This window comes from Quercus robur, chromosome 10, assembly GCF_932294415.1.
Source record: "Quercus robur chromosome 10, dhQueRobu3.1, whole genome shotgun sequence".
Classification (NCBI taxonomy): domain Eukaryota; kingdom Viridiplantae; phylum Streptophyta; class Magnoliopsida; order Fagales; family Fagaceae; genus Quercus; species Quercus robur.
In genome coordinates, this window is record NC_065543.1 from 39,982,058 (window position 1) to 39,999,781 (window position 17,724).

The 17,724-nt window shown below is 33.8% G+C and overlaps 1 protein-coding gene across 1 annotated transcript; it reads left to right on the forward strand.

The window, feature by feature from the left end:
* Positions 1–14,255: 14,255 nt before the first annotated feature.
* On the forward strand, positions 14,256–16,919 carry LOC126703432 (uncharacterized). Its single transcript, XM_050402391.1, has 2 exons — positions 14,256–14,965; positions 16,237–16,919. The coding sequence occupies exons 1-2, from the start codon at positions 14,961–14,963 to the stop codon at positions 16,667–16,669; spliced, it is 438 nt and encodes a 145-aa protein (XP_050258348.1). The 5' UTR covers positions 14,256–14,960; the 3' UTR covers positions 16,670–16,919.
* The last annotated feature ends 805 nt before the right edge of the window (positions 16,920–17,724 follow it).

Consider the following 17,724-nt stretch of genomic DNA (forward strand, 5'->3'; position numbering starts at 1 on the left):
TATCTTCATACAATATTGTGATTATTTGCTAGTTTTTTTTTTTTAAGAAAAATTTAGAACATATTAGGAAAAGTTATGTTTTTTTTTTTTTTTGTTAGTGTAAATATTGTGATTAATTTATTTGTTGTAGTGATTAATTTATTTGTTAGTATATAGTGATTAATTTATTTGTTAGTATATTGTGATTAGTTTATTTGTTAGTATATTGTGATTAGTTAATTTGTAAGTATATTGTGATTATTTGCTAGTTTTTTTTTTTTTTTTTGAAATTAATATTATGATTAATTATAAAAAGTGTAATCACCTTCAAAGTATGACTCATGTTATGTCCAAAAAACTAGTCATATCTTGAAATTGGTTTTGTTCAGTCCTTTTATTTTGATAGCTTGCATTTAATCATGACAAGTGAAGCTATTTGAGTTTTGACATTAGTGCTCAATTGAATGATGAACTTGATTACTTACCGCAAAATCAATGTCTAAATATTTGGACACATTTATATAAGATCATGAATCTACTTAAGAAAAACATATCTATAATGACTAGTAATATTATGATTAATTATTGGAAATATTTAGTACTAAATATTGTGATTAAATTACAACATATTGGGAATTTTTTTTTTTTTTTTGTTAGTGTAAATATTGTGATTAAATTATTTGCTAACTTTTAAAAAATATATATAATATTGTGATGGGCTATGTTATTACAACATATGGGAATATTTGTTTTGTTTGTTAGTGTAAATATTGTGATAATATGCTAAGTTTTTTTAAAAAATTAATATTGTGATTAATTATTGGGAACATTTAGTGCTAAATTTTGTGATCAATTGTTAGGAATATTTAGTACTTTTAGGTCTTTATCATGGATATGAAATGGATTATGAGTTTGATACCTAAGATAGTATTTGTAGTCTTTTTACCATAAATTATTTCAAGATATATTTATTTAAGATTTGTAACAGAGATTTCAATGGATAACTGGTTGGTATATAATATTTTTGTTCATCATAACTTATTTGAATGAGTTTTGAAAGTCATGCCCCTAGAATGATTTGGAATTTTAAAAGAATAAGAAATTGGTAATGACTATTTTTGTATGTGACCTGAGGTGAGTATATGCAAATTTGGTTGAGGTTAGTATTGTTGGCATTTCATACGCAAAGTTTTGTGATTGATGTTGATTGAGCAGTATAAATTTGTCACTAACACCATTGCATTTGATGATCTATAGGTTGACAATGACCCATATAAATATATATTACGGTGGACCCCTTAGCAATGCCAACCCTTATGATGGATTGATGTTTCAAGGTCCGGGTATCCAGTGCTACTATATGATGATACGCCATAAGCTAAAGACCCTGAATGATTTGAAAGTAAAAATTATGGAAGAATTGCAAGTGAACCCTGCTTTGCATGACATACATATTACTTTCCGTTCTCCACATGAAGTCCTCAATCAATGCATTGATTACAGATATATGACGATAATAGAGGACAAACATGTGAAATTCATGTTTAGTAAGATGCAAAAATGGGAACAAGTAGCAGATTTTGAGTTGTATGTTAGTTTGCAGCTGCATGCGGAAGTCGGCGTAGAGGAAATTGTACAAACAACTACATCTCTAATGGACATGACTATGCATTCAAAGCTAGTAATACCATTGACAAACTTGGAATTTCAGAAATGGGAAGGAAAAAAAAATCAACATAATGTAAAAGGATAAGAAGAGAATATTCAGTAGGTGGTCGGTTTTAATTTTACCTTGCCTTCCCAAACAGCGCACGCTCGATGTTCTTTTACAAACCTTAACACCGAATCCTCAATGGGACTAGGACCGAACTCATCAGGGATCTGAGCAAGAACAGTAGCCATACTGCACGAAGTTTAGGGAGTCAAGAGTAATATAAGCACATGTTGAATTGGCAAGGATCTCAATGTATAGCCTAATTTCTTGCACAAATGATAAGTATGACAATCAACCATAGGGAATAAACATACATATAAAAAACTCAATATGCTGCCAAAAACTCAGTATGAGCTAATTAATTAAGCCTTCTACATTTCTCCATTTTCATTCAAATGTGTTCTGAGGAGTTAGAGCAATGCTTTGACAAATCAGAACATTACAGTTTTTTGGTTTTCATAATAATCTGTATTTAAAAACACTTCATAGAAAGGAGAAAGTAAAATGGTAATGTGGATATAGTCTAGGGAGGGGAACAGAAAAAAGAAAAAAGAAGAGTACGTTTAAACTTTAAAGGTGCTGCTATGTACATTTTAATAAATTTTGCATAGATTGCAAAATTTTCAAAATTACACTTAAGACTTGATTTCCAAATAATATTTTAAAAATTGGAAATTATGTTTTATACACTTAAATCATGTTTTGAAAACACAATCTAAAGACTAAATGTGGTATCATCTTTTTAATGAGTTTAGTAGTTATTGATTTAGGGGGGTGTAACATTAAATAATTTTCCATAGATTTCAAAATTTGCACTGAACTTTTATGTGGATATACAAGTTAAGTGCAACATTTGAAATTTAGAAATTTTTTGTTTTTACATTTAAATTGAGTTTTGGAAAAATGAGTTTAGTGTAAATTTTGAAACACAAACTTTCAAAATTTGCAGTAAACTATCAAGGCAAATGTGTTTACACTAGACTTGTGCCAAGAGCCTTACTAGTTTAATTGGTACCTTTTAGTGTTTATAACGAAGATATTTAGGATCCAATTTTTTTTCACCCTCAACTTTCGATATATTTAAAAAAGAAATTATGTTTTCAAACACAATATCAATGTAAAATGTAAATGTATATAGAAACCGTGCATGGGTATATAGATTTTAATATAGATGATCATAGGGAAGACTATCACCATATGCAAACATATAGTTCTGTTCACTGTTTGTGTTGCTATCAAGTACAATGCATGCCAATAGAAAATCATCCACTACCACTAAACCTAGAAAAAAGGAGTAATCAAAGAAAACCCATATATCAGTTGCAAGGAATAGAGAGAGTCCTTACTTTTGTGATAGACTACCAGCGGAACCCAGAAAGTTGTTAATCCAACTCAGACAAGATATTGAAATTAATTTCTGTATGAAAGCAAAAAAAAAATATTCAGATACCACCTATATTAAAAATTACATAACAAAACCCAGAAACTCTACTCAATACCACCATCAACAAGTACCAAAATATAATTCAGACAATCAATTGAAACTGAGAATTCTGCTCATATCAATTTCTTTCTTCTTAAAAAAGCATATCATTCCAAATTTTCTTCCTATAAAGAAAATGGATATAATAGTATTAATGCTAGTACCTATTTACTGGTAAGCGTAACTTGTGCATACCAAGTTTCATACTCAATTCAAATCACAGAAATATATAATAATAATAATAATAATAATAATAATCATTTTATAAAAATAAAAATCCAAAAACTCGTTAATCTCCATTTCAGACACTCAACTCAATTCACATTACACCCAAAAAAAAAAAAAAAAAAAAAAAAAACAGTAAATAAGCAAAACCAACAACAACAACCCATTTCTCTAAAACACAAAGACAATCCAAACAATCATTCATACAATGATATAAAACCCAAAAACCACATAGAAGAGATCAAATGAGAATGATACCCTGCGGTTGTTGGGATAGAAATCATTGCTAGAAGGCAATGATTGTTGGGACGGCGACGGCGACGGAGTGGTGGGGTGACGGTGATGGAGCGAGAGGGCAGGAGAGGGAATGAGATTGAGAGAGATGGATGGCGACGAAGCGAGAGGGAATGAGAGTAAGAGTGAGAGTAAGAGAGACTAAGAGTGGGAGGGAATGAGAGAGACTGTGAGTGTTGTTTTGAAAGTTTTTTGAGTGCGATTTGCAGGACACGTGGAGGGCCGAAAAGAAATCAAGTCCAATCGACTCGATTTCAATGTACAAAAACCGAGTCCACTGGACTCAATTTATATGTACAAAAACCGAGTCTATCAGACTCGGTTTCTATGTACAAAAACTGAGTCCAATGAACTCGATTTCTAGGCATACGTGGACGCTTTGTCCACCTCAGTTACTGGCAAAATAGGAAACTCAAGTACAATATACTAGATTTATAACCCGAAAATCGAGTCCACTGAACGCGAATTGTTAGAAATGAAATTTGTTTGAAATGTTGCCTAACTTATAATATAGTTTGGGTTTTATAGTTATTTTTTAGAAAAATCTGTTTTGTTTTCTCAGTTTAATCGGTGGGTGGGAGACCTGGGGGTGGGGATTTGTTTTGTTTTTTAGCGGGCAGGGGAACGACGTCGTTCCACTTAAGTTATTATTATTTTTTTTTTATTTTGTAATTAACGTTTATTAGTTTTTTTAAAAAATTAAGAAAAAAATATATATATACACACACTAGACTCTCTTTTATTTTTTATTTTGAGTTTATTGAAATAATATTTAAAAGTGAAATAGAGACAGTGCCTTAATTTTTAAGATATTTCTGTACTTGATAAAAGTTTGAAAGTCTAAAATTTAGGAACTTTTTAAAAAATAGTAAATTATTTTTTTAACAGGTTTGTGTTTTTAAATTTAAAATTATTTAACTAAAAAAATATGGTTATTTTTTATTTTGGGTTTAGTGAAATACAGAGTAATATTTAAAAGTGAGATAGAGATAGTGTCATAATTTTTAAGATATTTTTGTGCTTTTTTTTTTTTTTTGAGAGGAAAGACTATGAGCTTTTATTAAGAAAATCTAGCTAAATCAGCTTGGATAACATGAAGAAATTGTAGTGGAATATCATCCATCCACACAATAAAGTCTGAGATATGCACATCATACCTAACAAGATTGTGAGCAACCTTATTACCTTATCTCTTAACTTGAGAGTAATGTAATTGATTAAAAAAAAAAAAAAAAGAGCAGTGTCGCATATCTTCAATAAGCAACCCACCGTATGACAGAACACCTTTGTCATTGATCACCCTTAACATTAAAACTTGCGAGTCTTCCTCGAGAACAGCTTCTCTAATACCAATCTCTGATGCAATCTAAAGGGCTTTGGAGGTAGCTACATCATTTTTAAATGTAAAATTATTTAACTAAAAAATAGGGTTATTTTTTAGAGTTTAAGAATTTGTGTGATGATATTTTCGTACACAAAATGATGAAATCCAAACAGAAATCCTATTATATAAACGACAACACTTAATAGAGGCATAATGGATTACTAGATTGACTATATTTGAAACTTAGAAGATTGAAATGATAAAACTAAAACTTGAAGGACAAAAATAAGAAAATATGAAATTTAGAGAGTCAATTTTACATTTTAGGATAAATAAAGTTATAAAAAAACGCAAGAAACTAAAATTACAGCTACAACAATTTTCGCAACAATTAAGTGGACAATATTTTATTGATTCTCATTTGAATCCACACAGTTAGAGCATCTCCAGCAGATTCTCCAAATTTTTGTATTGTTTGGAGAATGAACAGTGATTTTTACCTTTTAGCTACCCACTTTTTCAAATACATTTTTCAACAGATTCTCTATCCCATTCTCTATCTCATTTAAATATTATTTCTTCATTATTTCTTTAACCTTTCTTTATTCTTTTTTTAATATTTTTTTATTCTTTCTCTATTCATTCCCAACAACTATATTTTTCAAATACCCAATAGCTATATTTTTAAATCTCCCAACAATAATATTTTCAAAGCTACACACACACACAATCTGAATGAAAGCCCTTATATATGGGAAGCGCACACAGACACACACACACAATCTGAATGAGAGCCCCTGTATATGGGAAGCGCGCGCGTGCACACACACACACACAATCTGAACGAAAGCCCTGTATATGGGAAGTGTGAAATTTGAACAAAAGAACAAAAGCTTTAATACAATCAAAGCTTTAATACAATAAGGTTGGACATCAACTTTTTTTTTTTTGATAAATTGCAATTTCATTAAAAGACTAAGAAGGACTACAAGCAGAGGCATCTCCCTTACAAATTGCCTCAAGCGAGGGGTGGAGATTACCATCAGAAAAACAGAAGGGGAAAACTGAGTTTAAAGCAAATTTCATAGCTTCATGTGCTGCAGAACAAAATGAAATTACGCAGCTTCATGTGCTACGGAGATTACCATCACCTTGGATATACATATATAGTGCAATAGGATCACACTGTAGCAAAACAAAATGAATAGTGCAATAGGATCATATTGCAGCAAAACAAAAATGAGTGACCCAATATACAAAACAAGTTTAAAGAGCTCTTTTAATCATATACAAAATAAGAGCATTGATGATGATAATAGTCTAAGAACGAGACCTTCGTTTTTCAAGGATTTCCATTTGGCATTGATGAATATATTCTTGCTGCACTAAAGACAACATACCTACATCCACCATCATAAGCTCTTTTTCTTCCTTCATCTGATTCATTCTCAATTTCTTCATTTCATTGTCCTCCTTCAGCTTTTCCATTCTCAATTTTTTCATTTCATATTCCTCTTTTGATATTTTCATATCCAATTCCATTTTCATTCTTGCTATTTCAAGTTTTTTATCCTTAAGTTGAATTCGTGCCATCTCATGCTCTTGGTCTACAAGACGTCCTTTCTCAATACAAGCCATTTTTCTCTCACTTATTTTTCTTCTTTCTTCCATCATGACATTCAATATGCCTTCTATATGTGAAGTCGTGCCTTCTTTGCACTTTTGTTTCTTCAATCTTTCTTTTTCGGCCTTCACCCCTGGTGGTCTCTCCAAGTTTACAATTGGAACCTGTGGAATATCATCATCCTCTAAACTTATTGACTCTAGATTAAAAGGTGAAGATGCCTCAGATCTCCCTCTTTTTTTTGGTTGGATTGTTACAAATAGCCAACCATTTTGGTGAGTACTTTAATAAATTCCAGCAATGTTCATATTGAAATTTGGTACGCTGCAATGCTTGATAGGGCTCTTTTGCTGCATTAAGTTTAAAAATTTAACAAATAGTTCATAGTTACTATCTTGAAACAGTTGGAACAAATTAGCAAATTAACACAAATTTCTTTATAAGATGTACCTTGTCTTCATTAGTCTTACCACTTTCATTCTTTGATTCAATTTTTGCCAAACAGCCACAAAACTTATTGGTGCAAAATTGAATCGTTGACCATCGATTCGTTGGAGAACCCATCATACGCTCAGAAGTGAAGGTCTTCCACTAGTGGTAATACTCCCAAATTCTTAACCAATATGTTGTGCGTTTTTGGTTAGTGCTTTGCATTACATCTTGGTTGACATTGAGAAATGCGGACACAAGAAGCACATCTTCTTGTATGGAGAAGTTGCTGCCACATTGTAATTTATTAGCTGTGGATTCAACTTGGGGTGGAGACATTTGGCTAAATGCTTGAGCTTGTGGAACACTATCTTCACCACTTATATGTGAAGATCCTGAAATATATTCATCATAATTATCTTCTAAAAGATTAGTGAAAGATGTGTCTCTTGGAATACTCGAATCAATTCCTAGTAACAAAAACAAAAACAAAAAAACATAGTCCTTAAATAAATAATAAATTATCACCATTTCAATCTTATAATTCATTACACAAGCTACATTGACACATCCCCTGCCTTTTATTTTCATACCAACAAGACAATAGTAATTAAGAACAACAAGAAATATATAATTATTAAGGAAAGAATATCTATTGATGATAGATATTGAGGAAAGGAATACGTACTCTCTCCAAATTTGACTCTATAAATAGAGATAGGAATAGAATAGGATTCTAGCTTATTAACGTACCTTAAAATAAACATAGTTCTTGAAAACTCCTTTTTTTTTAAGGTAAATAGGTAGAAACTTTTATTCAGTAAAAACATTGTAAGTACAAGGGAAGTATATGCCCTGTTTTCAAGTCCGAGAAACAGGGGATAAAAGGAAACATAATAAAAAAACTCCACTATTGCTACGTAGCAGTTAGCCCTTCATAAGCTTCACTGTTGACTCTCGGCCTCTCTGTTCTGCTGCTGTGCCTGCATAAATCTCTGATATTCTTGCAAGAATCCGGTAGCCCCCCTCAGTATGTCTCTTGGATGGAGTTGGATCCGTTCAAAGTAATATTTGTTTCTTGCGTTCCAGATTGCCCACGCTATGACTGCCCACTTCTCCACATCATGCTCTTCTAATTTACTCACCATCCTTTGGAGAAGCATAAAGAAATCACCTTCTGTATTGGGGCATTTCTGAATTCTTCCACTACAGAGAGCCCATACGTTCCTTGCTAGGGGGCATTCCCACAAAAGGTGTCCAACTGATTCAGGCTTCTGGCAGCACATACCACACATGGGGTCTACCTGCACTCTTCTCCTGTTTAAGTTCTCTCTGGTTGGCAATATATTTGAGCATGCCCTCCAAAGGAACATACGGACCTTTGGTGGCACGTTCAACCGCCACACCTTCCTCCAGATTGGTCCGTCTCTTCTGGCTTCTGAGTGCTCACTCCGAACAATGTCCCTCATCCGTATAGCTAGCTTATAGGCAGACTTCACCGAGAAAGCACCTGATTTTGTCTCCTTCCATATCAGGGTGTCTCGGCTTCCATCCTGTGGCAGTGCAGTATCCAGAATCTCCATCCTTGTCCTGTGTGCAAAGAGGTTGAAAACTTTCTCCCTATCCCATTGTTTCGTATGCCCGTCTATCAGGTCCTCAACCATCATCCCCTGCTGTTGTTCACCCAGAAAAACCGGTTCATGAGATAGCCAGTTGTGTGTACTGACACCGATAGTTCGACCATCTCCCACCTTCCACTTGGACCTTCTCCGTATGATGTTTCTTGCTGCAAGTAAGCTTCTCCATACATAGGATGGATTATTTCCCAACTCAGCATCCATGAAAGAGCAGTTTGGGAAATACCTTGATTTGTACACCCGATAGAACAGTGAGTGTGTGTTATGGATAAGTCGCCATGCTTGTTTTGCTAGCAAGGCTAAATTGAAAGCTTGTATGTCTCGAAACCCCATCCCTCCTCTTGCTTTTGGGCTGCACAGCTTTTCCCAATTGATCCAATGAATTTTCTTTTCATCCTTCGTCTGGCCCCACCAATATTTAGCTATTGTGGAGTTTAGAGTGTCACATAAGGCATTTGGGATTTTGAAAATTCCCATGGTGTATGCGGGGATGGCTTGGGCCACCGTTTTGATGAGTATCTCCCTTCCGGCCTTTGAAATAAATTTCTCCTTCCACCCCATCACTTTCTTTGTAATTTTCTCTTGTAAGCCTCTGAAAGTGTTGACCTTTGATCTTCCACCGGTCATGGGCAAGCCTAGGTATGGTTCACAATCTTCCATAATTCTGCCCCCTAATAGTGCCTGTATTTCTGCCTTAACCGAATCCCTTGTATTTCTGCTAAAGAAGATGGAAGTTTTGTGACTATTTATAGCTTGTCCTAAAGCAGCTGCATACCTCCCAAGAATATCTAGAAGGTGTTGCCCCTCCTCCCTTGTGGCTTGGCAAAAAATAAAACTATCGTCTGCAAACAACAAGTGAGAGATGCATACTCCATTTTTACAAGATAAAATCCCATGTAGGTGTTTTGTCTCCACAGCCTTTCGTATAAGGGAAGAAAGGCCCTCCGCACATAGTAAAAATAGATAGGGAGATAGTGGGTCTCCTTGAAAACTCCTAACAGAACCAATAAAGCCGCCAATCCATTAAAGATTGAAACACCAATCCAATTATAATTCTATAATGTGTAAGGAATCCCTTTCATTCAGTAATTAAGAATTCTGAACTAAATCAATTGTTGTTTTGAACTTAGCAAGTTTTGATTTCAAGTTTGAGGATTTGATCCCATGTTTGACTCTAAGAAGCATACCCCACGGAGCAAATATCTCAAGAAACCAGAATATGGCCAGTATTCAATAACAAATAAAAAGGGGCTTTGATAAGCAATGCAAATGTACATATATAAGCCTCTATATAAGCAATGCAAATATACAAATACAACTGAAATGAGAAGCAATTAAATTTAATAAAAACAGAGCATGTACTGATGCAGGGGTGTGCATGTACTGATGATGAGCTATGCATGTATTGCTACAAGGCTGTGCATGTAAGTGTGTGTGTACTAATAAAAACAAAGCATTAGATAAATACTTTGTTGCCCATGTCTTGAACATACTAGTTCTTAAGCCTTCCATATCAGTTCTTTAAAAAAAAAAAAAAAAAAAAAAAAAAAGCCTTCCATATCAATTCTTAAACATACCCACGTCTTCTCTATCGAACAGTTGGTGTGCAGTAGAGATGAGACCAAAATTTCTATTAGAAAATAAGAAACTCTAAAGGAATCAGATTAGTTTATCAACTCTAATAAGATTAATAAAATATAAAAAATAGAGAAAAGAACCAAAATTAAAGCATGATGGCATTAAAGTTTATAAACAGTTAACAGATGCAAGACATGACTAATCTAATCCTGAACAAAAATTAAAGCATGATGGCATTAAAGTTAGATAAGTTTGACCTGTATAAAGAGAACAGGAATCTTCACATTCCCAACCACGTCTCTTGTGCTAGACTCTGAATAAAAGCATTCTAGTACCTCAAAACCATAAGATACCATAGATATTGCTTTTTCAAAATCACGAACAAACTTTGCCAATAAAGCCTTCTCCATGTCAAACCCTTTTGCTTTGCCTTGAAATAGTTCCTAGAAGTTAAGTAGACATTAAACATAAGTTATTCCAAATTAAAAAATTAATAATAAGTTATTATACTTAAATGGTGGCCAACACAATTCAAAGCATACCACATCAATGATTATGTTTGTTCAACATTAAAACAATGCTAGAATGGAGGGGCATAAAGCATTTGAACCAAAATAGACAGAAGATTGAAAGCAATCACCAACCTTATTAGATCTTAGAATAGAAAGATGCTATGTCTACAACATTTTTATAACAAATCCTAAGTAACAAGTTGTTACTGGTTGTTATTGTAAAAATGTTGTAAAAATATTGTAGACATATCATTTCTCCTTAGAATATCTCAGTCCACCAGTGAGCTTCTAATCAATGGCCATGTGATAAGGAGAAGACCTTGTAGCCTCCTCTAAGTCAAATGGATTGTCTATGCATGTGGCAGCTATAAGCAGTGTATTCTCTCCAGCTTCTAACAAGTACTTTGTCAACATGTTTGCACCATATTCCCAGCCAATGGCCATCAATGTAGTCCATGACCTTGCCTTATTGATGAATTGTATAGTTGTGGAGATATCATCACTGTCAGTAGCTGTAAATAACCTACAGAAAATAAAATAGTAAAGAAGCTCCTACTATCAGCACATTCAAAAGAAACCTGTATTAGACAATTCTCCTGTCCATGAACCTAAACATGAAATTGATTAAAATTTACCATGAAAACAACTACTTTGAAGTAAAAGCGGCAAGGTTTCCTCCCATGCCCACACCACCGAATTTTTTTACAAAAAAAATATTAAAAAAAAGGTCAGTCCTAATCCACCTCACAAATCTAGAATGCAATCCCTCATTACTTGATGTGGTGCATTTGGCAGGAAAGGAATGCTAGAAGCTTTGAGGGGTGTGAAAGGGCCATTTTAGATTTGAAATTGCAATTTTTTAGAATCTTTTTTGAATGGATGATGCGTCAGGGTTATTTTCTTCTTCAAACTTACTAGATTTTAATGATTATTGTAACTTTAGAGTTGAATTGTGGCGCCAACAACAACCTTGTAACTCAACTAGCACTTTCTAGTGTTTCTAACTAAAACGTCCGCGGTTCAAATCCCAACTCCCCCAACTATCAAATTATCAAAACCTTTATAGGGTTTAATCGTGGGTGTACTCCATGTGTACTTGTTTTATAACCCAACTCTCAGCTCAATAATTCAAACCCATCATGCCATTTCAAGGTAACCAATCACTCTAGAAGCTTACCACCATAAAGGATAGTGCAATTTACAAATTGATTGAACAACCACACAATTATGTGCTATTATTATTGAACCATCACTGATATAGCTCCGGCGTTAACAACATATAATAAATACATAAATACTATACCAAAGTTGAACAGAATCCAAACACTTAAACAAGCTTAATTAGTACTTATCGCGCCGTGGTGAGAGGTGAACCCCTCGGATTCATGGCGACCGGAAAACAACCATGGTTGAGAGTGAGACCTCACATTCTTGTCCATGCTACCCTGAGGCGAACCAGGGATCCCACGCCAGTTGCCACAGATGGAGATTGGAAACACTACAATTCACGGTCAATTTTGTTTTGGAAGAAAGTGTTTTTGTTGCTTTCTTTTCCCACACTAAATGGCATGCCGTTTATAATTTTTTTGAATAATAGAGATAGATGGCAATGGTGGATGGATTAGTGGGTCACTTGAGCAACAAAGGTAATATATGGATCTAATAAAGCAACATTTGAGGTAGGCCCAATGATTAAAGCAGACAGTGACCTAAAGAAGTGGAAGAAGCTGGGACATAGTAATGGGCTCCAATCACAAACAAGAAAGAGCATCAGTGTTGGGTACTATGGACTTGATGCAGGAGTGGGATGATTATGAAACTAAAAAAAATAAATTAAGGTGGCTGAGTTTTATGAAGGCAACTCTCAATGTTTCAACACTATGCTAGAGCAGTCTCGCTGAGCACTATGATCACTTTTGAGTTGAAATTATCGTGGGCTAAGGAACTCACATACAATCACATACAATTCAAGAAGATATTATCTGTCTTCTAGAGGACCATCTCAACAATATCCAGTGATCCTCCTATCTAATAATATAATGTTATTTGTACAAGTTAATTGAGTTAGATGCTATTAACAATTCTAATCACAGTATCCAAATAAATAAATAAATAAAAATAATTAAAACTTTCACAGCGATACTATCACCACCACCTTCCCCAATTCAACACGAGAAGTAGCTATTTAGATTTGAGTCATTAGACACCATTCTCGCTCTCATTGATCTAGCATGAATTTAGTGAGGATGATGGCAAATCTAAAGCTAGAAAAATGTATGCATTTGATGAAGCAGACCACCATTATGCTGCTATAAATCCGAAAATGGGTAGAGCGATTGGTGAAATAGACATGTCTTAATTCGATAAGGCGATGGATCGCGAGATTGAGGATGCTATTATGCCCATTCTGCCGAAGACGACAAGCTTAATTTTAATAGGTGTTCAGTTCACAAGCTTCACCCAAACAATTTCACTCAAATAGGGAAGAAAATGGGCAAATGCCCCTTTCAAAAAAAAATCTAGCATTTTGCCCCCTTTCCCAAACTAATTAGGGAAATGCCCCTCTTTTGAAACTTGATTTTATCAAAATCGAATTATAAAAAATAAATAAATAAATAAAATTTTTTTTTTTGAAACCCTATAGTGGCGTTTTAAGGAGCCTATAGTGACGTTTTAAGGATCTATAGTGGCGTTTTGTAATCTGATCTCCATGAAGTCGAGTTACATGCAATTTTTTTTTTCTTTTTTTTACCTATAACTCGATTTCATGGAAATCGGATTACAAAACGCCACTATAGGTCTTTAAAACGTTACTATAGGATCCTTAGAAACGTCACTATAGGGCTTAACTCGATTTTGAGAAAATCGAGTTTCAAAAGAGGAGCATTTTCCTAATTAATTTGGAAAAGAGGGCAAAATGCTGGATTGTTTTTTTGAAAGGGGCAAAAGCCAATTTTTTCCCTCAAATAGGTGCCTAACTCTATCAAAGGATGGAACATAACTCCAATTAGCTTTAGATTCTCCTCCTAGTGGTTGATTTGTAGTCCGCATTAGGGGTTTTTATTACCCTTGTGGCGGTGGTTGTGAGGCCTAGGGAAGAAAGGGATGAGTCTTCTCATCCTGACCTATTGCCGATACTAAGTAGTAGCCAAAAATTTGTATCCATTTTTCATGATATAAGCATGGATCAAATATATCATGGCGTGGTGGTTTAATGTTGTTTGTTTGTTTTTTTTTTTTTTTTTTTGGGGTGGTGGTACAGAGAACTTTTCGGCATGGGGGAAGGTGGTGGTGATGGTTTCATCCGTAGGGTTATTTATTTATTTATTTTATTGATTAGGGCGTTACTTTATTAATTTAAATATATGGAATTATATTATTGGATGGGAGGATCACTAGACATTATTGATATGAATTTCAGTCGAGTCCAATAATTTGAGGTGAAAATGACACTGGTATAGTGACAAAAATAGTGAATTTCTGTGTGTGCTTATATGTGCGAAAGTGTCTTATGTTTGACATTTGGAAACACACATTCCTACTCCCACCACCTCCTTGATAGTTGGGAGGGAGAATTGAAAAGAGAAAAAAAAAATGGTGATGATGATCTGGTTTTCGTTTGTGAAGATCCGAAAGAATGTGAACAAATCCAATCCTTGAAAAAAAATCCAATTGAAAGAATGGTCCATGGTGGTGATCAAAGACTCTCCCACTCATGATGATTGCTCCATCTTCCCACCAATCAACCATGAAATCTCCCCATTTCTGAACAACATCAACAACACCCATTATCACCTTTATCTTCATCTTCGTCATCATCAGTTCATCACCACCACCATTTCCATTTTCACCATCTTCATCATTCTCATCCCCACTGTTCGATTCCAACCCACAGCTAGCTCCGCTGTCTGATTCCCAGGTGAAAAGACCCAGTGAGGTGACGAGGTGGATTGGGGCTAGGCTTGAGGTCTTACGTTGTAAGGTTTTTGTGTTGGTTTCCTCTTTCTGAAATTATGATGCCACCAAAGGGGCATTTTGGTCATTTAATCCTTGTCGCGATGGCGGCGGCCATGGTGTTTTGGATGTTATTCGTGCAAGCTCGGTGGCGACGGCGACGAATGGAGAGTAAGGGTTGTTTGATGCAGGCCATAAAGGAGAAAGATGTGGTTGGTTTTTAATTGTTTGTGTAGTGTTTGTTGTAATGCTTGTGCTAATTTGTTATGATAAAGTTTTAGTTGTTCATGGAAATTCCAATTAGAAAAAAATAGGTGGTATTACTAATTGATCAGAAATTTAGATTAGTAAAATTCATTGCGCTTAATCATGTGAGTGTAAAATATGAATGTGATCTTGTTTAGTAAGTCTTGTCTTCCCACTCCTTCCTTCCCCATCTCCTATGTTTTTTGTCTATATTATCTATTAAAAAAAAAAAAAAAGGTGCTGCATAGGGCCTTTATTCAAAAATCCAAAGACCTCAAACCTTGTCATTAGAGTTCATATATAATAATAATAATAATAATAATAATTTAACTGTTACAGAAAATCAGTAGAGGGGTTTAAATTTGGTTCTCCTTATAAAGGAACCGAAACAATGTCACTAAGCTACTCAACTTTTGTCATTAGAGTTGATAAGTTTGACTAGCGGGCCAAATGTGTGTGAAATAGTTTAATTGTTATAGAAAATGAGTAGAGGGATTTGAATACGGTTCTCCTTATAAATATAATAATATGCTTATGAACAAACTTGTAAGTATGAAACTTAATTTAAGTATATCTAATATGATATGTTTATATGTATACATGTATAGAAATGTAATTTTATAAGCTTGAGATTAGATTATGTGAATTATCATAAAAAATCACATTATTATTTACAGTTTATTGATAATAGAAAATAATTCATTTGTAGTGTGTGTATGTATTTATGTATATTTTTAACAATTTATATTTGATAAATCTAATTTTTAAGTCCGCAGACAAAAATTATCTTATCTAATTAACTCAAATAATATTGATTTTAACTATAATTTAGTTATTTAGTATTAACATAGATTTGTGATGGGTGAAAAAATTTAGTCTTAATGTTTACTACATATTGAAAAATAATAAGTTAATCAAGTAGTTCATGAACAAGCTTAAGTTTGGTAAAATGAATCGAACTTAAACATGTGTTATCTAGTTCGGTAATGAACTTGAGCTTGGCTGCTCAACTTATGTTTGAAATAAAACTAAATGATCAATCCTAAACTTTTACTTCTCGAATTGGCTCGGCTCATTTACAACCCTACATTTAATACCCTTCTCCACAAGCTTACAACGAGTTATATCATCTTATTTAAATGAAGAGGTTCTGAAAAAATTAGGGAGGTTTAGGGAATTGAATTTGATAGTTGCGTGCTGCAACAAACCCAATACTCTCTTTTGCTGATCTTTTCAGGTTGACATTCCAGTGCCCACGAGGTTCGGAGCTTTTTATCATGGTTTGCTTGTTTATGTGGAATCGCAGAAACAAGTGCAGAGTCAAAGAGGCAGTGGCTCCACTGGGCAAACTTTCGGATTTGGCAAAACGGCACCTTCAGGAGTTTCAAGACCAGCATGGTAAATCTGTCAACAAACAGCCCCCGAAGCAATCTGTCTGGAGGCCACCTGACCCAAGTACTCTGAAAACAAATTTTGTTGGTGCCATTTTTGAAGAATTGGGAGCAGCAGATATCAAAGTCGTGGTTCGCAATTCCTCTGGAGAAATTATGGCGGCCCTATCCGAAATTATCCCCCTGCCATCATCCATAGTTGTATTGGAAACTATTGCAGCTAGAAGGGCGGTCAAATTTCTTCAAGAACTTGATTTGCACAGCTCAATTTTTGAATGAGACTCATAAATATCGATTTTGGCGATAAAAAATCAGTGCTTCCATCACCCATCTGTTGGACATTTGATTAGGGACATCTTGTATTCAGCTAGTTCTCTACAGAACTATTCTTTCTCTCATATATGTCGGCAAGGCAATGCTTTGGCACATGCTCTAGCCAAGAGAGCAAGATTTTCTTTTCCTGTTTTAGTTTGGTTGGAATCTATTCCTCATAATATTAACAAGTATTATGTATCTGATTTTTTAGCAATTAAATAATTTGTTCTGTTTCTCAAAAAAAAAAAATTGGAGGTTTTGTATATGAGAATTTAAGGGAGATAATTATATAAACAAATAGAAATTGAGGAAATTTTTGAAGAGAGAGAGAGATTTCATTTTTAATTAAATTGGTTTCATAAAAATTGCAATTTATCCACTTGTGATTTGGTCATATTACAATTAAGTTTATAAAATTTCATTGTTACATTTGATACCCTAAGGTTTGGATTAAAATGAAACTGTTAGTGTTCCGCATAATGACCCATAAACAATTTTATTTTAATATAAAATTTAGGTGTTCAAAATTTAGCAATTGAAAATTTAATGAGATTAAATTATGATATGGCCAAGCCAAAAGGAGCTAAGCTGTAATTGAAAATTGGTCTGCAAAATGCAAACTTTGCTTATCTAGACGAAACGTTAATGATTTCATTGATAAGGCCAAACCAAATGGATAAAACTTCTCTCTAAAAAAAGAGTAATAATAAAACTTGTAATTGAAAGTTATAAAATGCAAAATCTATAAATTTGGATGGAATCTTAATGATTTCATATTTAGTAAATTGTGATAAGACCAAACCAAATAGAGAAATGTTATGTTCACAATATTTTCATAACAAATCCTAAGTGGCAGATTGTTACAAGTTGTTATTGGTGCGGGAAAAAAATAATTTTAATGATAGATTCAAATTATAACCAATAATAACTAACTACCTATGATTTGTTATGAAAATATTGTGAACGTAACACTTCTCAACCAAATAAGTTAAATTATAATTTTTCCGAAGAAGAAGAAG